The following is a 16,607-nucleotide window of genomic DNA, read 5'->3' as shown; positions in this document are numbered from 1 at the left end:
GTGCTAAAATTTTGTGTGTTGGTTATCATTTTACTCATCGATTGGATCAATGAAATCAATACTAATTTGCATATGAAACTCGGAATACAACAATACCCTGATAATACTGGCCAATCGCATTGAATGATTGTTTCTCAGTACGGCATTTGTAGTCAGCAGCAACACGTGGTCAGTCAAAGGCCGTTTTCTGTCCTCATAAAAGCATTTATTATATTTGTTGTGAATTGACCGGATGGGTTTTTAAATACGTATAAGAAAATTTAAAGAATGGAATTAGTAAGGCTACTCTGCTTCTGTTGTACTATGTACGTAGCTCTATCAATTCATCATCATAGGGAGTAAAACTTGCTTTGTCCGTTCACATGTAATTGTTGTTTATTCAACGCGATTGGTCAATATTGTCAGTGGTATTGCTGTGTTCTGTGTTTCATATGCAAAGTATTATTGATTCCATTGAAATCAAACATCCAATCGATGAGTAAAATGATAATCAGCACACAAAATTTTAGCACGCCCTATCAAGCAAACTGTCACGCTGTTAGTAAAATGATAATATTAATTACACTCAAAAAATGGCAAAAAAATTGCACAAGAGAGAAAGGAAAAGCTAAATAATCTACGTTCATTCCAATAACACCGTGTCAGTTTGTTTGATCGACCGTAGTAAAATTTAACAAATCGATTGGATGTTTGATTTGAATGAAAGCAATGCTACTTTGCATATAAAACACAGAGTACTAATCCAACAACACCGATAACATTGGCCAATCAAACTGAATAACTCGATAATATTGGTCAATCGTATTGAATGACTATTTACCAGTGCGGTATTTGTAGTAACACGTGGTCAGTGAAAGCCCGTTTTCTATCTGTTCTAAAAAAAGACACATAGCATATTTATTGTGATTTGAACGAATGGACTTAATTTTGATTCGCATCTATACTTCGAAATTATTTTGATATATTATATTTAGAGCGATCAATATCATCACTATAGGGATTAAAACTTGCTTTCCACACGTGATTATTGTTTACTGCATTCTCATAAAAAATAATTCAATACGATTGGTCAGTATTTTGTAAGTGGTATAATGATTGCTGTTTTCTGTATTTCATATGCAAAGTAGTATTGCTGTCATTGAAATCAAACATCCAATCGATGAGTAGTACGGTTATCGACGTGTGAAACAATTAGCACGCTCGTTCGATCACGAGACAAGCTGTTACTGGAGTGATAGTAGGTATTAACTGAAAGACATAATCAAAGTACTCAGAAGTACAGAGAGCCGGGCTCATTTACAGAGTAGAATGAATTTCTTACATAAATCATACGTTTATATTTTGATGAAAAAAATTATTCTAAAACTATCAATATAAATGATAAGACACTGACAGTGAGTTTTTCAATCCTAATACCACGGTCCGATTTTGTCAGAATCAGAATTAATCTGGTACTGCAGCTGAATGTAAACAAACAGGCCAGTCTGGTTCCCTCTCCTACTTTTCTTCGTATGTGTAGAGAACTACGATAACACTGATTATCAAAAATCCTTACGCTAATGAACTATGTTCTTTGACTTAGAACTGAAGGTTTCAAAGCATTACTACTTATGTTTTATAAAGATAAAACTTCGTTTTATTTTTGTTGCTTTATTTAGCGTTTGTATTATCTCAAAAGCAGTTGAGAGCATGAACTATATTTTTACTCGTAACTTTAAAATGGCGACTATGGGGTTGACTTCCTGCCTTGAACAGGATGACATAAACCGGCAATTGCTCTTTGAGCAAGAAGCCCGGCTAAAAATGAGATTATTTATTTGAAAAGAGATGCAAAAACGCAAAACAAATCATATTTAAAAAGTTAGCCGGTATAAAGCGTACAAATGTATTTTATTAATTGACGTCTCATCAAAACTAAATCTGAAAGAAAAATATATCAGAAGCAAAGCATTTGTGTTTTTTCCCCCAAAATCAACATTATGCTTCACTTTCAGATTACATATACATGTATACATGTACATGTAACTTTTGCGACAATCTACTTGTCCTAGGCCTGTATCAAAGGAAGAGATTGTATTGAATAAAAAAACTAAACCAGATTTTTTATGTGAAAATAGATAAGAACCCTACGAAATTAAAAGTTAAGAAAGCATAGTACAAATCCAGTTCTAATCATAATTTATATATAATTATATCTGGAAAAAAAAAACAAAGGCGGATTTCAATAAGATCTCGAGATATCGCGCTAAACCGAAAGTGTTTAAAATGACAGAATTTTTGAATTATGAACTTGACCTGAAATCAATAAATATCTTCCTTAGGTCATAGGGAGTTGCTGTGTAAAACATTGCAAAAGCTCAAAAGCTTCTCGAGATACATGTATTGCATGGAAAGGGTAGTGTTACATAGAAATACAAACAGACGGGCGGACAGACGGACGGACGGGGGATACAGGGCATTGTCAATTGATAACGATGCACATCTATTCTAAAGCTCTGTTTTGAGTTATGTTATTAAATTTTAATGCTAAATCTTAGAAGTTTCTTGAGATATCCCCTTGAAATGATTGTTTTACACACAAATATAATTTTTGAATTAATGACATTGACCTTTGACCTGAACTCAAAACTCACACGGGTCTTCTTCATGTCATAGGATGTTGTGGTATAAAATGTTTTTGCAAGCGATAACTAAAGGTACTAAAGTTAACTATAGTTTATTATAGTTAGTTATAACTTTGACACTTTGAAAACTTTGATTTACTATAGTGATAACTTTGACACTTTGAAAATCTTTGACGAAAACTTTGACACTTTGAACAACTTTGGCGAAAACTTCGACACTTTGAACACCTTTGGCGAAAACTTTGACACTTTGATTTACTATAGTTAACTATAGTTCTTTTTTGTTAGGGATTGTGCAGGGTTTTCAAAAGGACATTTTTTTTTTATTGATGACCTTGGCCTTTGACATTTTAACCCAAAAACAATTATAGGAATCATGAGGAGTTATGTAAAATTTTACTGCAAAAACTTAAAAGCTTCTCTAGATATCGCATGGGAACGAAAGTGTTACAGACAGATCTTACAGACAGACAGACGGACGAACAGCTAGACGGACTGACGGACAGACAGACCGAAACAAATATCCCCTATTTTCAGTGGGGGACAATAATGGGTGACGGATGAAGACTGGGGAACTTTCTTTGAGTACTAACATACAGTATTTGACCATAATCATAATCTCAGAACTTTTAACAGTTATTATTAGGCCTTTCATATTTCACTGGCCAGTGTATTTTTTGTGACAAGACCTTCCCTTGATACCAATACTTTCGACCTTGACCTTTCAAATTGATTTTAACCCACATTTGAAAAAAAAAATAACCTTGGAAATAACTTCTAAGCAATCGAGGTTTAAACTTTAATTTCAAATACGTATTTCATGTGACAAGACATTTCTCTGGATACTGACATTTCTGACCCTTTGACCTTGATCTTGGCCATACAGTAACGTTTTTTAATGTTTGGTGCTACAGCTTTCATGTTTCACATGTGTATTTGTTGTGATAAGTCCTTTGTTTTTGTTTTGAACAGATTTGATTGACATGTCAAAGTGATTGGGCACAAGTTCCGAAAACTTTGTCCTCTCCCATAAGTCCTTTCCTTGGACAAAAATTCAGGCTTCACCATAACTCTGTAACGGTTGATGCTAAGACTTTTAAAATTTTACAGGTATATTCTTTAAACAAGTACTTTCATTGCACACATGTGGGAATTAATTATAACCTCATAACCTTAACGCCATCAGTTGGCGTACAGGAGTATCACTGTTTTACAACCACATCTTATTTTCTTCAAGTAAGTGTATGATAAAAGATTAATCTTTTAAACCAAAACTAAGTGGACATTGAACTTGACTTGTTATTTTAGTATAAAACAAAGAATTGCAATGAGAGATATCATTCAGGTTCAAGTTGGACAATCTGGCAACCAAGTCGGTTCCAAATTTTGGGAGGAAATCTCCCAAGAACACGGCATAAGAAGCGATGGGAAATACATGGGAATGAAGAGATCCAGGTGGAGCGGATCAATGTTTTTTTTTCAAGTCGGTTCTTATGTTCCTTGGTTGTGTAGGGTGGGTCTCGAACCCGGTACTGTAGATGCGATTTGTAGCGGACCTTATGGTAAAATATTCAGGCAGGACAATTTTGTTTTTGGTCAAAACGGTGCGGGTAACGTTTGGGCAAAAGGGCATAACACAGAGAACTGAACTTGTGGGTGAAGTGCTTGATATCTTGAGAAAAGAGGCTGAGCGATGCGATTGTCTCAAGGGTTTACAGTTGCCGCATTCCTTGGGCGGTGGGACCGAATTTGGAATGGGAAAATTAATGGTAGAAAATATTTCGGAGGTGTTTCCGTGGCATACTTTATACTTTGATTACTCAAACCATTCCCTGAAATATAAGCACAGGGTCTTGATACAATCTGAGAAAAAATGTATATAGTATAATAGGGGATCCCCTATTATATAACCCGATATATGATTCCGATTCCAATAGTATATTCTACTGTATATTAATTTTATTTTGAGATTTGCCAAATGGATGCTGATAAAGAATTTCGCGGGATTTACGTTCCTATGAAAGTACACATGTAATGATGACGTAGAAAAACTTGCGCGCCATTTAGCGTTAATTAAGGTAATGTCTTTTTTTGCAGGCCATCTAGCGTCAATTCAGTGAATGACTGTTGGTTTTGCATCGGAGTCTGTGGTTTTGCAAACGACTCTGTTGATTTTGTTTTTCAGTATGTTTTTGAAATTAGTTGTTAGTTTTGCATTAACGTCTTTTTTAACCCTTTCCGGCCGCCGCCTATATAGGGATTACAAATTCTCTGAATTAGCTTGTTATTGACTTGCATTTGAGAAACTTTAACCTTTGCTATAACAATAAGCTGCTTTTCTGTGCCATCAGTGTAGAACTTGGTATATTACAAATATCAACTTAAACTGAATGAAGACAGAATTGTCTGGTAGTGAAACTACAATTTAAATAAATAATTAACACTGGCATGTTTGACCCTATCTGAAATTCCAACGCATGAAATTATTCAAAGCCCTGGTCATAATCAGGGGTCAAATGCCGGAACATAAAAACAAACTATAAATATTTGATAAATAGAGAGGAAATGTTCTTTGACATACAACCATAAAACAAAATATCCATCATGAATTCCTACTTTCCAAATTTGTTTAAAGTTTAAAATCAGCTGATAAGATTTTTATGGTCACCAGTCGCCGCGCATTAAGAATACGAGCCACGGTAAATGATGCGGTGATAATTAGAAATAAACCAGAGGCTGTTTGTTTTAATGCCGACCTATGTATCTCAAGAGGTTGAATTATTACTATCTTGTACACTTTCTGGAGATTTATTAAGTGAAAGAAAAACAGGATCATAAACCTAATCTAATTATTGGCTTCTTAAAACTGTGTCAGTTTCCATGCGATTGTGGTATAAAATCAGAACCAACCAATATAACTTCTGTACTTTGTTTAACCTCAACCGCTACCCCGATTAAATTCATTTATACGGGAATAATTTATGCAGAGCTTAGATTTTCTTTTTTGGTTAATGGAGTTTATCAAATTAGGAATTTTTTACTCATTGTTTATACTCAGCTTATGGGTGTGTTGTAATTGGAGGCTTCGTGAGCATGAATTTATTAGATGACATTTTAACGTTATAAGTTCGATTTCACCGACGATTTTGATTTGTATGACATAAGAAAACGTGAGAAATTGACACAAAGGATCATGACAACACATAGAAAACTAAAATACAGTGTGTCTGATGCTAGTCGTCGAATGTATAGAGATGAAACCAACGGGATTTATCGAAAACTGGACAATCCCTCTCCCACAGAAAACCAACTAAGGCAACAGAAATTCGAGGCAAGACAGCGTCCACTTAGTCACATTTTGGCTTCTAGTTCCTTCAGAGAAGACTATAACAGGGAACAAATAACCAGAGGACAGAGTTTAAGCAATTTGAAGAAGGCCCGGTTGAGAAATTCATTGAATTTACCCCATAGTTTTTCTTTGGATTTAGGATACGATGTGGATGCAAATGCAAATTTAGACGACTTTTCAGCTCGATCAGGGAATTTGAGAGAAATAACAGTCTCGGGGGATTCTGCTTTTAGTTTTGTTCCAGAGAGGGATATAATATCTTTGGGAGACATTTCGTCCTCTCATGCTAGAAACTGTCGAGCCTCCAATAAGTCTCCAAGTGTTGCAAGCTTTGGCAGTAAGAGATCTGACCTTAAATCTGAGAAAATCCGAAAATCATCTACATCGACATCATCGTCATCCTCGTCCACATCGCGAGGCCATTCATCTAGGTCACGATCGTCCTCGCCAAAGCCCAAGTACAAAACAAAGGACATTGAACATGTACTTGATAATGCGACTGATAGTGAAGACGATGAATCATCCAAAATCCAAAAAGTGCTACACAAAAGGCCTTCTTTTAAGGAAATATTTCCAGAACCTGTAAATCAAGAATTCATGGACAAATCTGTAGAAAGAAAATCACTTGGTAGATTGTCCTTCTCGGAAAAAGATACCAATAGAATTTTCGATTCGGAAGAAGGTATCCAGACTAATGTAAAAAATGGTTCTAGTTCTTTAAGAAGAACTAAGCTTAACACATCCCTTTCAACAGATTCAGGGGAATCAGACTCTCCAAAAGCTGCACATAAGGTATTCGACTCCACAGACCATTTCCAGCGTAGCTTCCTATTTCCTGGAACTGTAAACAAACCAGAAACGACCCCCTCAGATTCAGAGTCTTCGTGCAAAGAAGGCAGTTATATTTTGGACTCTGAGTTTAACCCGTCAGAGAAGTCGTGTGTCTCAGTCATCTCACCTCATTCTTTAGCAGTATCCGCTGATTTACCTTCTTTGGACAACACTGAAAATGAGAATGGTTATCTCTCGGATATTCAAATGCTCAAACAAAAAGCTTTGAAAGGAAACCTCAATCTGGACAGGACTGTGTCCCTAGGGGACACCCCTCCCCCACTCCCACAAAGTAGCCCACCAGATGTCATAGAAAAAATAAGTCTCGACAGCTATGCAGGGAACGATTTTGGACCCTCTGAAGTAAAACAAATGACTTCTGAAAGTTTTGTGAGCGCTGGTAAAAGCCCCGGGTATCTAAGGACGTCAGTTGCTTACTATGGTCCTATATACGCCAGCAATAATACCCTCATCTTACCCACAAAGTCAGCTCAACCGCCTCTCGGTCAATGTGGGAAGCAAGGTATGACTGAACTACTTATGTTTAAAAATCGATTAATGTAGTGATGTCCATTTAGTATATTAGGTATTGATATTTTATAAAATGTAGTTTATTTAACAACACACACTTTGGTTGCAAAATATTTCGTGGAGTCGAATTTTCGTCGGTTCAGAAAAAATTTAAATAAATATATTGTATTATTTTAATATTTTAACATGAAGTCATGGTGCTTTCATAAAACGAAAACAACAAAAGAAAGTGATTTCGTGTTAAAGATGAAATTTTACAGATCTGATTTTGAATAAAAATATAAGTAGCTGAAACATATTCCAATATGAAGAATGCTGTCTTAATAATTCTTTCTTTCAAATTCTAGACTATCTTTCTGATGATGATACCACTAGCAATTCATCGGGTTCTTCTACCTCATCAAACCATAAAAGCAATGTTCAGAATGCTGAGAAAGAAAATGTAAATGTGTCTGAAAAAGTTATATTTGAGAAGGCAGGTTTAACGGAAAACACCCGAAACCGAGGTACTGGAAGTGAATCACAAAATGATTATACTAAGAGAAATTCATTGGGTTCTTCGTCATCAAACGAAGAACACTATGTTGTACATGAGGATCAAATTACCGAAAAAGATGACAATACAATATATGAAAAGGCAGGTTTAACCGAAGTCACTCAAAAGCAAGGAACTGCAAGTGGACCTCAATATAGCTGTACACAGGCTTGTTCAGAGCAGGAAAGTCCACGCAGCATCAATAGAGAAATTCATCAGGTGCTGGAAACCTTAGATAACGCCATATTGGGTGTTTCCGCAGATACCACGGAGCAAGAAACTGTAAAACACCGCGGCCATCATGTGGTGGTAGCCATCGACTTTGGCACCACGTACAGTGGGTATGCCTACAGTTTTACTAGAGACCCTTCCCATGTCCACTTAATGAGGAAGTGGGAGGGCGGGGACCCAGGAGTCATCAATGAGAAGACCCCCACCAGCATCCTCCTGACTCCGGAGGGTCAGTTCCACTCCTTTGGCTACAGCGCTAGGGATAACTACCATGACCTTGGCAAAGAGGAGGCAAAAACATGGATGTATTTTGAAAAGTTTAAGATGATCCTCCATAACACGCCGGTAAGAAGTCAAAGTAGACTTTCCATGTATTTAACAATAAATGTCATAGCTTGAATTGTTTTTATCAGTTATCCCTGTAGTATTAGATGAAGAGCTAGGTTCATTTTATCCACGAAATGGGATTACCCATATACCAGTGAACTGATATAGAGAAATAGTACTTTCATTCCCTATTAAAAATGTTCATCAAAAGGTTCAGAACTTTGAAAACAGACTCGTGTGGCGTACATGTTTGAAAGTCTGCACTAGTGTCGTGCAGTATAAAGAGATGGTCCTTATGTCACGGGCTTGAATCCCACTTCGGGACGTGAATGAACAATTCTCGAGAGGGATGTTAAACAACGAACAAAACATTTTTTATCCAGTCATTGTTCATGCTTCTTAATTGTTAAAATTGACATTCTATATTTTTAGGAATTAAGCAAGGATACATTACTGAAAGCCTCTAATGGAAGACTTTTCCCGGCGATGAATGTATTTTCCTTGGCTCTGAAGTTCTTCAGGGACCACGCCCTACAAGAACTGAGTGACCAATCAGGAATGAAGATTCTCAATGAAGACGTACGATGGGTCATCAGTGTACCGGCAATATGGAGAGCTTCGGCTAAACAGTTTATCAGGCAGGCTGCTTACGAGGTCGGTCGTCTCTTTTCATTTATATCAAAAACTTACAACTGATATAAATTTAGATGCAGTTTAATGAGAACAATATGACTATAATTTTATTCTAAAATGTTGATAACTAAATTGATGCTATTAGACCAATTAAACAATTTACATGATTCTTGTAGGGTGGTTTGGTTTCCTCCCAATGTCCGGAGCAGCTGATCATTGCCTTAGAACCGGAAGCTGCTTCTATCTACTGCAGAAAGTTAAAAATGTACCAGCTTGTTCCGGAAATGAATGAAGAGCGCCCTCTTCAGTCACCAAAGTTTGCCTCTGTTGAGCCAATGAATATAAATCCTGCCTGTGAGGATTTGAAAGAAGGTTAGTTTATACTTACTATAGTATACACCTCATCTATAGAGAGAGAATTAAATAGAATTCTCGACTCTACCTAATAATCGTCTCTCAAATGACGACATAGATTCTCATTGGTCAAGAAATTAACAAGAAACATTGACGCAAGCGTCAAAAATCGGCCGCAAACCAATTTATATAACTGTTGAAATTATTTTAGAAACTGAAATTTGCTGGGTTTTTTAAATTTCTTATATTTTTCTGTTAAAATATCCTCGTGACACGAAAAAAAATGCATGCGACAATGCCGATTTTCTTCATGAATAATGCATGTACACTATTACATGTATACCTATAAAACAATTCTTATGTACTGTACATATAAAATATTTTGGGTATTCCCCTACTTGTATATGTCTTTCCTATCAATCAAGCAACCCTTTCCCTCATATGTATATTGTATCGCATGTGTATGATAATCATTATATACATTTTAACAATGTACTTTCTTTTTGCCCCACGAGGGCCCTTAATTGGTCAATAAATTGAATTATAATAATAATAAATAATAAATGTATAGGCAATATGAACTGTGCATAGTCCTCTGCGTCTCTGCACTCAGTTTGGAACAACTTAACGAACTCTTGTGAGTTTGCTGTTTAAGTAGTTTTTTCATAAAACGTACAAAACTAAAGTTTAAAGTTAGCTATAGTTTTACCTTAATAAAAACGCAACAAATATATAATATGTGGGGCTCCTCGCTCTCTCTCTCTTAGAGGATGTTCAACCCCCCCCCCCCCAAAAAAAAAAAACTCCTTCTAGATCCACCACTACATTACTTCTCTTTCAATCTCTTTGTTTTGGTGTTGAGATGTGGCGGGAAAGTGTTTGGCACATTGTATAACGCGCTCTATCCTAGTCTCCTGGACGAACATGTAATATTCTTTGCTTTTAAGAAATCAATATTTCATCATATTTTTGAAAAACATCTATAGGAAATGTTTAAATATACACTTCATTTCAAATAAATACAGCAGATCCTGTTTTAAAAAGAGAAAGTAAAATTGTTGATTTACAAGGCGGTCTTTGTTTTAGACTACTGGGTATGTCTAACACTCGTACCAATTTTCTCCGCACTTCAGTTATATCAGAGTTTGTCAATCAGGATTGGATGAAATATTTACCCCATTATTTATAAAATTTTAATTTTACGATTATTGTGCTTTTTCTAAACATTTAGACAACCTTTGTTTAATATTGACTCGCCAGCGATATGAATATGATGAATGTTGAATATTTTTATTTAAATTGTTAACTCCGCAGAAACGCACAGCGACTTAAAACTTTCATATCATATAACCGACCGCCTCCTGGCGGCCGGTAATAAAAGTACAAAACTAAAGTTTAAACTTAGCTATAGTTTTACTTTAATTTAAACGGAACAAATATGAAATATGTGGGACTCTCTTAGAGGATGTTAACAACCCCCCAAATCCATCTAGATCCACCACTACATTTCTTCTTTCAGTCTCTTTGTTTTGGTGTTGAGATGTGGCGGGAAAATGCTTGGCACATTGTAAAATCGCGCTATATCCTAGTCTCATGGACAAAATTGTCGTACGATTCTGTGCTTTTAAGAAATCAATATTTCATCAAATTTTTGAAAAATTTCCATAGGAAATGTATAAATATGCACGGCATTTTAAAATAAATACAACAAATCCTGTCTAGGCTGTTTAAAAAGAGAAAGTAAAATTGTTGATATACAATGTGGTCTTTGTTTTAGACTATGCCTACATGAGATTGTCAGAGTTTGTCAATCAGGATTGGATGAAATATTTACCCAACTATTTAAAAAAAATTATTTTATGATAATTGTGCTTTTTGTTAAACATTTAGAATATCTTTGTTCAATATTCTATAATAAGAATGTTATTAAATATTTTTATTCAAATTGTTCTAACTCCGCAGAAACGCACGGAGACTTAAAACTTTCATATCAACTAACCGACCGCCTCCTGGCGGCCGGTAATAACATCAGCAACACTAAACTGCTGTTGACAGCGATGAGACGACTTAAGACCCACCCTCTTTTCCGTACGAAACGTTGTCATTGGATGCTTTCTTTATTTTTATTTCTGTTGTTTGGTGTAAATAGATTTTGATGACTACATGATTTCTTTTTATATACAGGGGGAAATATTTGAATTACTACACTGTATCTTTCATTAATTCTTCGTATTTTATTCATACATTCAAATCACATTGCGTTTTATTGTGCTCCGTTATAAGACCTTTTTATTCTTATAAAACAGATTTCATTTATAAAACTTCTGTTTGAAAAGCGGAAGTATTTTGTTATTTTACGAAAAAAAAACCCATTGTTGACAAACTAACAACTAAAATTTACAGTAAACTACTAAACTTGATAACTTTGATATCGTTCACTTCCTTTATTTATACAGTACAGCAATAAACATGTAACATCATCAACTACTTGTAGGATAAGGTCACTCGGATGATAAGAAACTTAATCACATCATATATTCAAACAATTTCTAAAACAATGTAGGCTTCTGACAAATGAGTTGATGGTACAAGGATATCAAAAATGTTCTTGTTTAAAACATCATTTCTCAAATTCTATAGTACATACAATAATCACTTTTGCAAATATAATTTTTCGTTAGTGTACGAACTGAATTATCTATTTACCTGATTAATATAAGTGGCACACGATATGACCGGTCGAAAGGTTATGCCTACTCCTCCGAAGTACATGTACCTGTTCCGACCTATGTTTTCAGAGTTCTGTATTAATTTTGTTATTACCTATCCTCAGATATATATATTTTTTACTCGGTTCAATCAAGTTCGAGATGCTGAGGTCCATAATAAAGCTTGATTTTCTTTATTTTAATATAATTCCTTTGACGTGTATATTCTATATAGCGATTTCTTTTTGTAGGCAGTCGTTACATGGTTGTAGATTGTGGAGGGGGAACTGTCGATATAACTGTACACCAAGTTGATAAAGGAGAGAAGCTGACAGAGCTATACAGAGCCTCAGGGGGCCCTTATGGGTCAGTAGGTAAGACCAAAGGGACTGAGTTCTTGAATCTACTAAGTCTTACTGATCAGTGGATAAGAATAGAGGCTGATAGAGTTATACAGAGGTTTCGGGGGCTGTAATAGGACAGTAGGTAAGGCCAGAGGTTGTCAGAGTAAAACAGAGATTCAGAAGGTTTTAAGGATGTGTGTGTTAGATCAGAAGCTGTTCAAAAAGGAAAAGGGTCCTTAATAAGGATCAATGGCTTATAGGTAAGGTCAGAAGTAGTGAAAAATTAGATTGTATGTCACATCTATAATTTTATAACATTTACGATATAATATTGCATATAGCATTTTTACTTGGAACAAATCATATGAAAAGAAAAACTGCCAGGATATTATAGTACTTCATGTTTTATTTAGATCGTTGTCTATATAAGAATAATATGTCTAACATCTCTTTACAAATATCAGGTATCGATTTGGAATTTGAGAAGGTTCTTGATATGATATTTGGTAAGAACTTGATGGAAAATTACCGACAGAAGTGTCCCGCCGGATGGGTGGATTTGATGATTGCTTTTGAGTCCAGAAAACGCTCAGCCAGCCCACACAAGTCATCTCCCCTTAATGTGGCCCTTCCGTTTTCGTTTATCGATTACTGTAGGAAGCACAAGGTAATCTAACCAAACACTTCTATTCCATGATTATTTTGCCGAATCATTGCTGTCTCGTGCCATATAATGTTTTAAATATATGTAATATTATATACTGAATAAAAATATTGTTTAAATGTAAAAGGATGTTTTTTTATTATATATGATATTATATATGATAGCTTATCAGTATGGAGCACATCGTTAAAAGGTATGGTGATAAAGATATCCAATGGTCACGTCTGGGCATGCTCCGTCTGACACCGGAAGCGATGAAGAGGCTATTCCTTCCAACAATAAACAAAATCAAACAGGCTGTTGGGGATGTACTTAACGCTAGAGGAGCTAGGGGTAAATACAGTATATACTAGAACAGGAATAATCAGTTAATTTTTCCATAAATTGTTTGCCTCAAACTCTAAAGATAAAATGGCGCTTATACAGTAGCTAGCTTTTTATTCGCGATAACTATTTATTAACGCAATTAAGCGAGGCTATCTGCTCTAGAAAATAAATTTCATTTTTGTGTATTTTTGAATGAAAGAACTAGCCACAGTTCGTGCTTGATACTAAGGTTTCTATGTTATTTAACTTATTTTTCAAATTATTCAATAGATCTAAATTATATGTTCCTCGTTGGAGGCTTTGCTGAGTCAGCAGTTCTACAAGATGAAATCAGGAAAGAATTTGGTTCGCTGTTAAAAGTGATCATTCCACAGGGAGTGGGGCTTACGATACTCAAAGGTTCAAGAGCGTTATATATGTAGATTACAGGCTAATCAAAATTAGTACTGATATTCATGATATGTATGTTGATGTGTTGAAATGACCTCCCCAGACGCAATATACTACAGTAGTAAATACAAATCTTTTTAATTAAAATTATCTAAGAGTGAATATTGACTGTATTGAAAACTTGTTTCCACGTTACCAGTAATTGAATGTTGACTGTACTTTACAGGTTCTGTGTTGTTTGGACTAGACCCTACTGTCGTCCACATAAGGAAATCACGTGTGACGTACGGACTGGGTGTTCTAAACACCTTCAGACCTGACCTACATCCGGTGGAAAAGAAAATGGTCAAAGAAGACACAGAATGGTGTATGGATGTTTTTGATAAATTTGTTCTTGAAGACCAGCCCATGGCCTTAGGCGATGTTATATTAAGGAGCTACAAACCAGCCTGTCGAAATCAGAAGCAAATACAGATTAATATATACTCTGCAGAAAATCCAGACACACATTTTATCACGGAGAAGGGAGTAAAGAAATGCGGCATTCTTTCTTTGGATTTGGAGGAAGATTCTGTGTGCGAGTTATCTAGGAGGGAAATTCAAACCAGGATGGTGTTTGGAGAAACAGAGATCCGAGTTAGCGCCCTTGATGTGTGTACTGGTCACCGTGTCCAGGCGGTTGTCGACTTTCTAAGTTACTGATTTATCATCCCTCAAACAATCACAAACGGAACTTCATACACATTCAAACTGACAGGACTTATTATTGATGGAAATATAGTCATTGTGTTCCTTGAGATGCGCATAAAGGCGAACATTACCAATATCATGCTCTATAGCATTTCTACCTCATAACATTTTTTGACTGCTTAATATGCTACATTAAAGCAAAGGTTCGACGATGGTGAGCAGATTGTTTAAGTCTGACCCTCTACAGAATAAAGATGACAGTCAAATACGAGTATACAGGAATATGTCGTGTTTTAACCAATTGTATTTTGTAAATCTTTCTTAAGCTACTCTTGATAAATAAACTTGTCAATATCTTTTTTCAGTATTCATAATTAGGTACTAAAAGCCAATTTTAGATCGCCAACAAGATCTCAAAAGGTAACCTTATACAATGTATAAAAGAAAATTTCAGTTGGCAGCTATCAAAATGTGTAAGGTAAGCGTTGTAACAAATGGGCCTACTAATAATTGTAATATTAATTCAATTATTCTTGAACTCATAACTTATATCAGCTGTACCTTCTTCGTCAGGAGAATGACATCATGTACTTGCTACATTTATTAAAGGTACATACTGGTATAGGTTCTTTATTGAATCCCGCTTACGCGACAGCAGGGGACATTAAGGGACTCCGACCCTCAGCTAGGAAACACAACTCTTTAATTTATAATTTAATTCAAAAAGTCTTTAAATGAAGCTTGAAAATTAAATATTTTCATGCAACAACTTTCATTATATGCCTCTCAATGTGCTTCAAGGTTCTTTGCAAAGCTCCATAAATCACTTCTAATTTCATATCATGTTAATAAACATTGGTATCTAAAAATGATTTTTCTGGATAAAAATTTCTACTTTTAATGAGACCTTTCTGAGAAGTTCAAAGAACCTTGAAGCACATTGAGAGGCATATAATGAAAATTGTTGCATGAAAAGATTTAATTTTCAAGCTTCATTTAAAGACTTTTTGAATTAAATTATAAATAAAAGAGTTGTCCGTCCTGGCTGAGGGTCGGAGTCCTTTAAATCTCATTTGTCTGTCAGTCTGTCCTTCAATAAAAAAACATAAACTTTGCATTTTGGAATGAGAACAGATGACTTAAAGGTTTTCATATTACACATGTATTTTACCTGTGATAAGACCTTTCATAATACACTATGATTTTGACCACATGACCTTGACCCTCAGGTTTGACCTACTTTTCAAAACAATTAACATATGATTTTTCACCTTGTTACCTTGAAGTTTGACCTACCGTACTTTAACCCTGGTCATGAGTTCTGAATGAAAAGAGATAGGGCTTTCATATTAAACCTGTGTATTGCCTGCGACAAGATCTTTCTAGATACACGATGATTTTTTATCATCTGACCTTGAAGTTTGAACTACAATTCAAGAATTTTAATTTTTCTTATAACTTTTGATTGAGAAGATATAGGCCTGTGACACGATATTTTTATGCTATGTGTATGCTAAAAATTCTGACCCCTTGACCAAATCGAAAAAAAAATCAACTGCGGTGATAACGTTTAAATGACCTATGAAAGGCGTTCATATTTGACATATTAAAATGTCTTAAAAATGACATCTCGACCACAAAGACACCGAAAGCGGAGGGACCACAATTCATTGAATTTGCTTGTTTATAACAGAAACACAAACTCTTATTGAAGACGCGATAGTTTACATAATTTATGCAAATTTATTTCATAATATATTTTAATCCATAAAAAATAAACTTGTATAATACATGCAAGTCATAAGCAACAAGAAACGATAACACGAGATAATTTTACACAACAGTTCTAAATAAGCTATTTACATTAATTTACAGCTTTGTTTATCACATTTTAGATGCAGAATTTGCACAATAGAATCAATACTTTATAGCATGGCACATACAAATGTTCATTAACTGTCTTCAGACCCTGTAATCGTGGATAAGTAAAATAAAATAATAAAATAAACAAAATATTGCAAAATTCATTGTCACTAGGAGTTTTATCTCTTTGTACATAGAGATACAGT

The 16,607-nt window shown here is 35.1% G+C and overlaps 1 protein-coding gene across 2 annotated transcripts; it reads left to right on the top strand.

Moving 5' to 3' along the window:
- Positions 1–5,670: 5,670 nt before the first annotated feature.
- Positions 5,671–14,898, top strand: LOC134246362 (uncharacterized). Of its 2 annotated transcripts, none has more exons than XM_062728720.1 (9): positions 5,671–7,309; positions 7,683–8,446; positions 8,861–9,082; positions 9,238–9,433; positions 12,375–12,497; positions 12,932–13,134; positions 13,296–13,464; positions 13,729–13,857; positions 14,075–14,898. In XM_062728720.1, exons 1-9 carry the CDS (start codon positions 5,818–5,820, stop codon positions 14,548–14,550), a joined length of 3,774 nt encoding a protein of 1,257 aa, XP_062584704.1. In that variant the 5' UTR covers positions 5,671–5,817; the 3' UTR covers positions 14,551–14,898. The 2 variants fall into 2 exon arrangements, with proteins under 2 accessions (XP_062584704.1, XP_062584703.1); XM_062728719.1 differs by having other exon boundaries at positions 5,671–7,327.
- The last annotated feature ends 1,709 nt before the right edge of the window (positions 14,899–16,607 follow it).

This window comes from Saccostrea cucullata, unplaced genomic scaffold (assembly GCF_032062105.1).
Source record: "Saccostrea cucullata isolate Sc308-1 unplaced genomic scaffold, CSIRO_AGI_Scuc_v1 ctg22, whole genome shotgun sequence".
NCBI classification, from domain to species: Eukaryota; Metazoa; Mollusca; class Bivalvia; order Ostreida; family Ostreidae; genus Saccostrea; species Saccostrea cuccullata.
This window is presented reverse-complemented; position numbering and strand designations above follow the sequence as displayed.

What these genes read in the sequence shown, in the direction of transcription:
- LOC134246362 (XM_062728719.1), top strand. Translation starts at nt 5,818, where the DNA reads ATGACAACACATAGAAAACTAAAATACAGTGTGTCTGATGCTAGTCGT. An exon ending in TCAGGCAGGCTGCTTACGAG is followed by an intron (nt 9,083 to 9,237) that starts GTCGGTCGTCTC and finishes TGATTCTTGTAG; the next exon opens with GGTGGTTTGGTTTCCTCCCA. An exon ending in GGGCCCTTATGGGTCAGTAG is followed by an intron (nt 12,498 to 12,931) that starts GTAAGACCAAAG and finishes TACAAATATCAG; the next exon opens with GTATCGATTTGGAATTTGAG.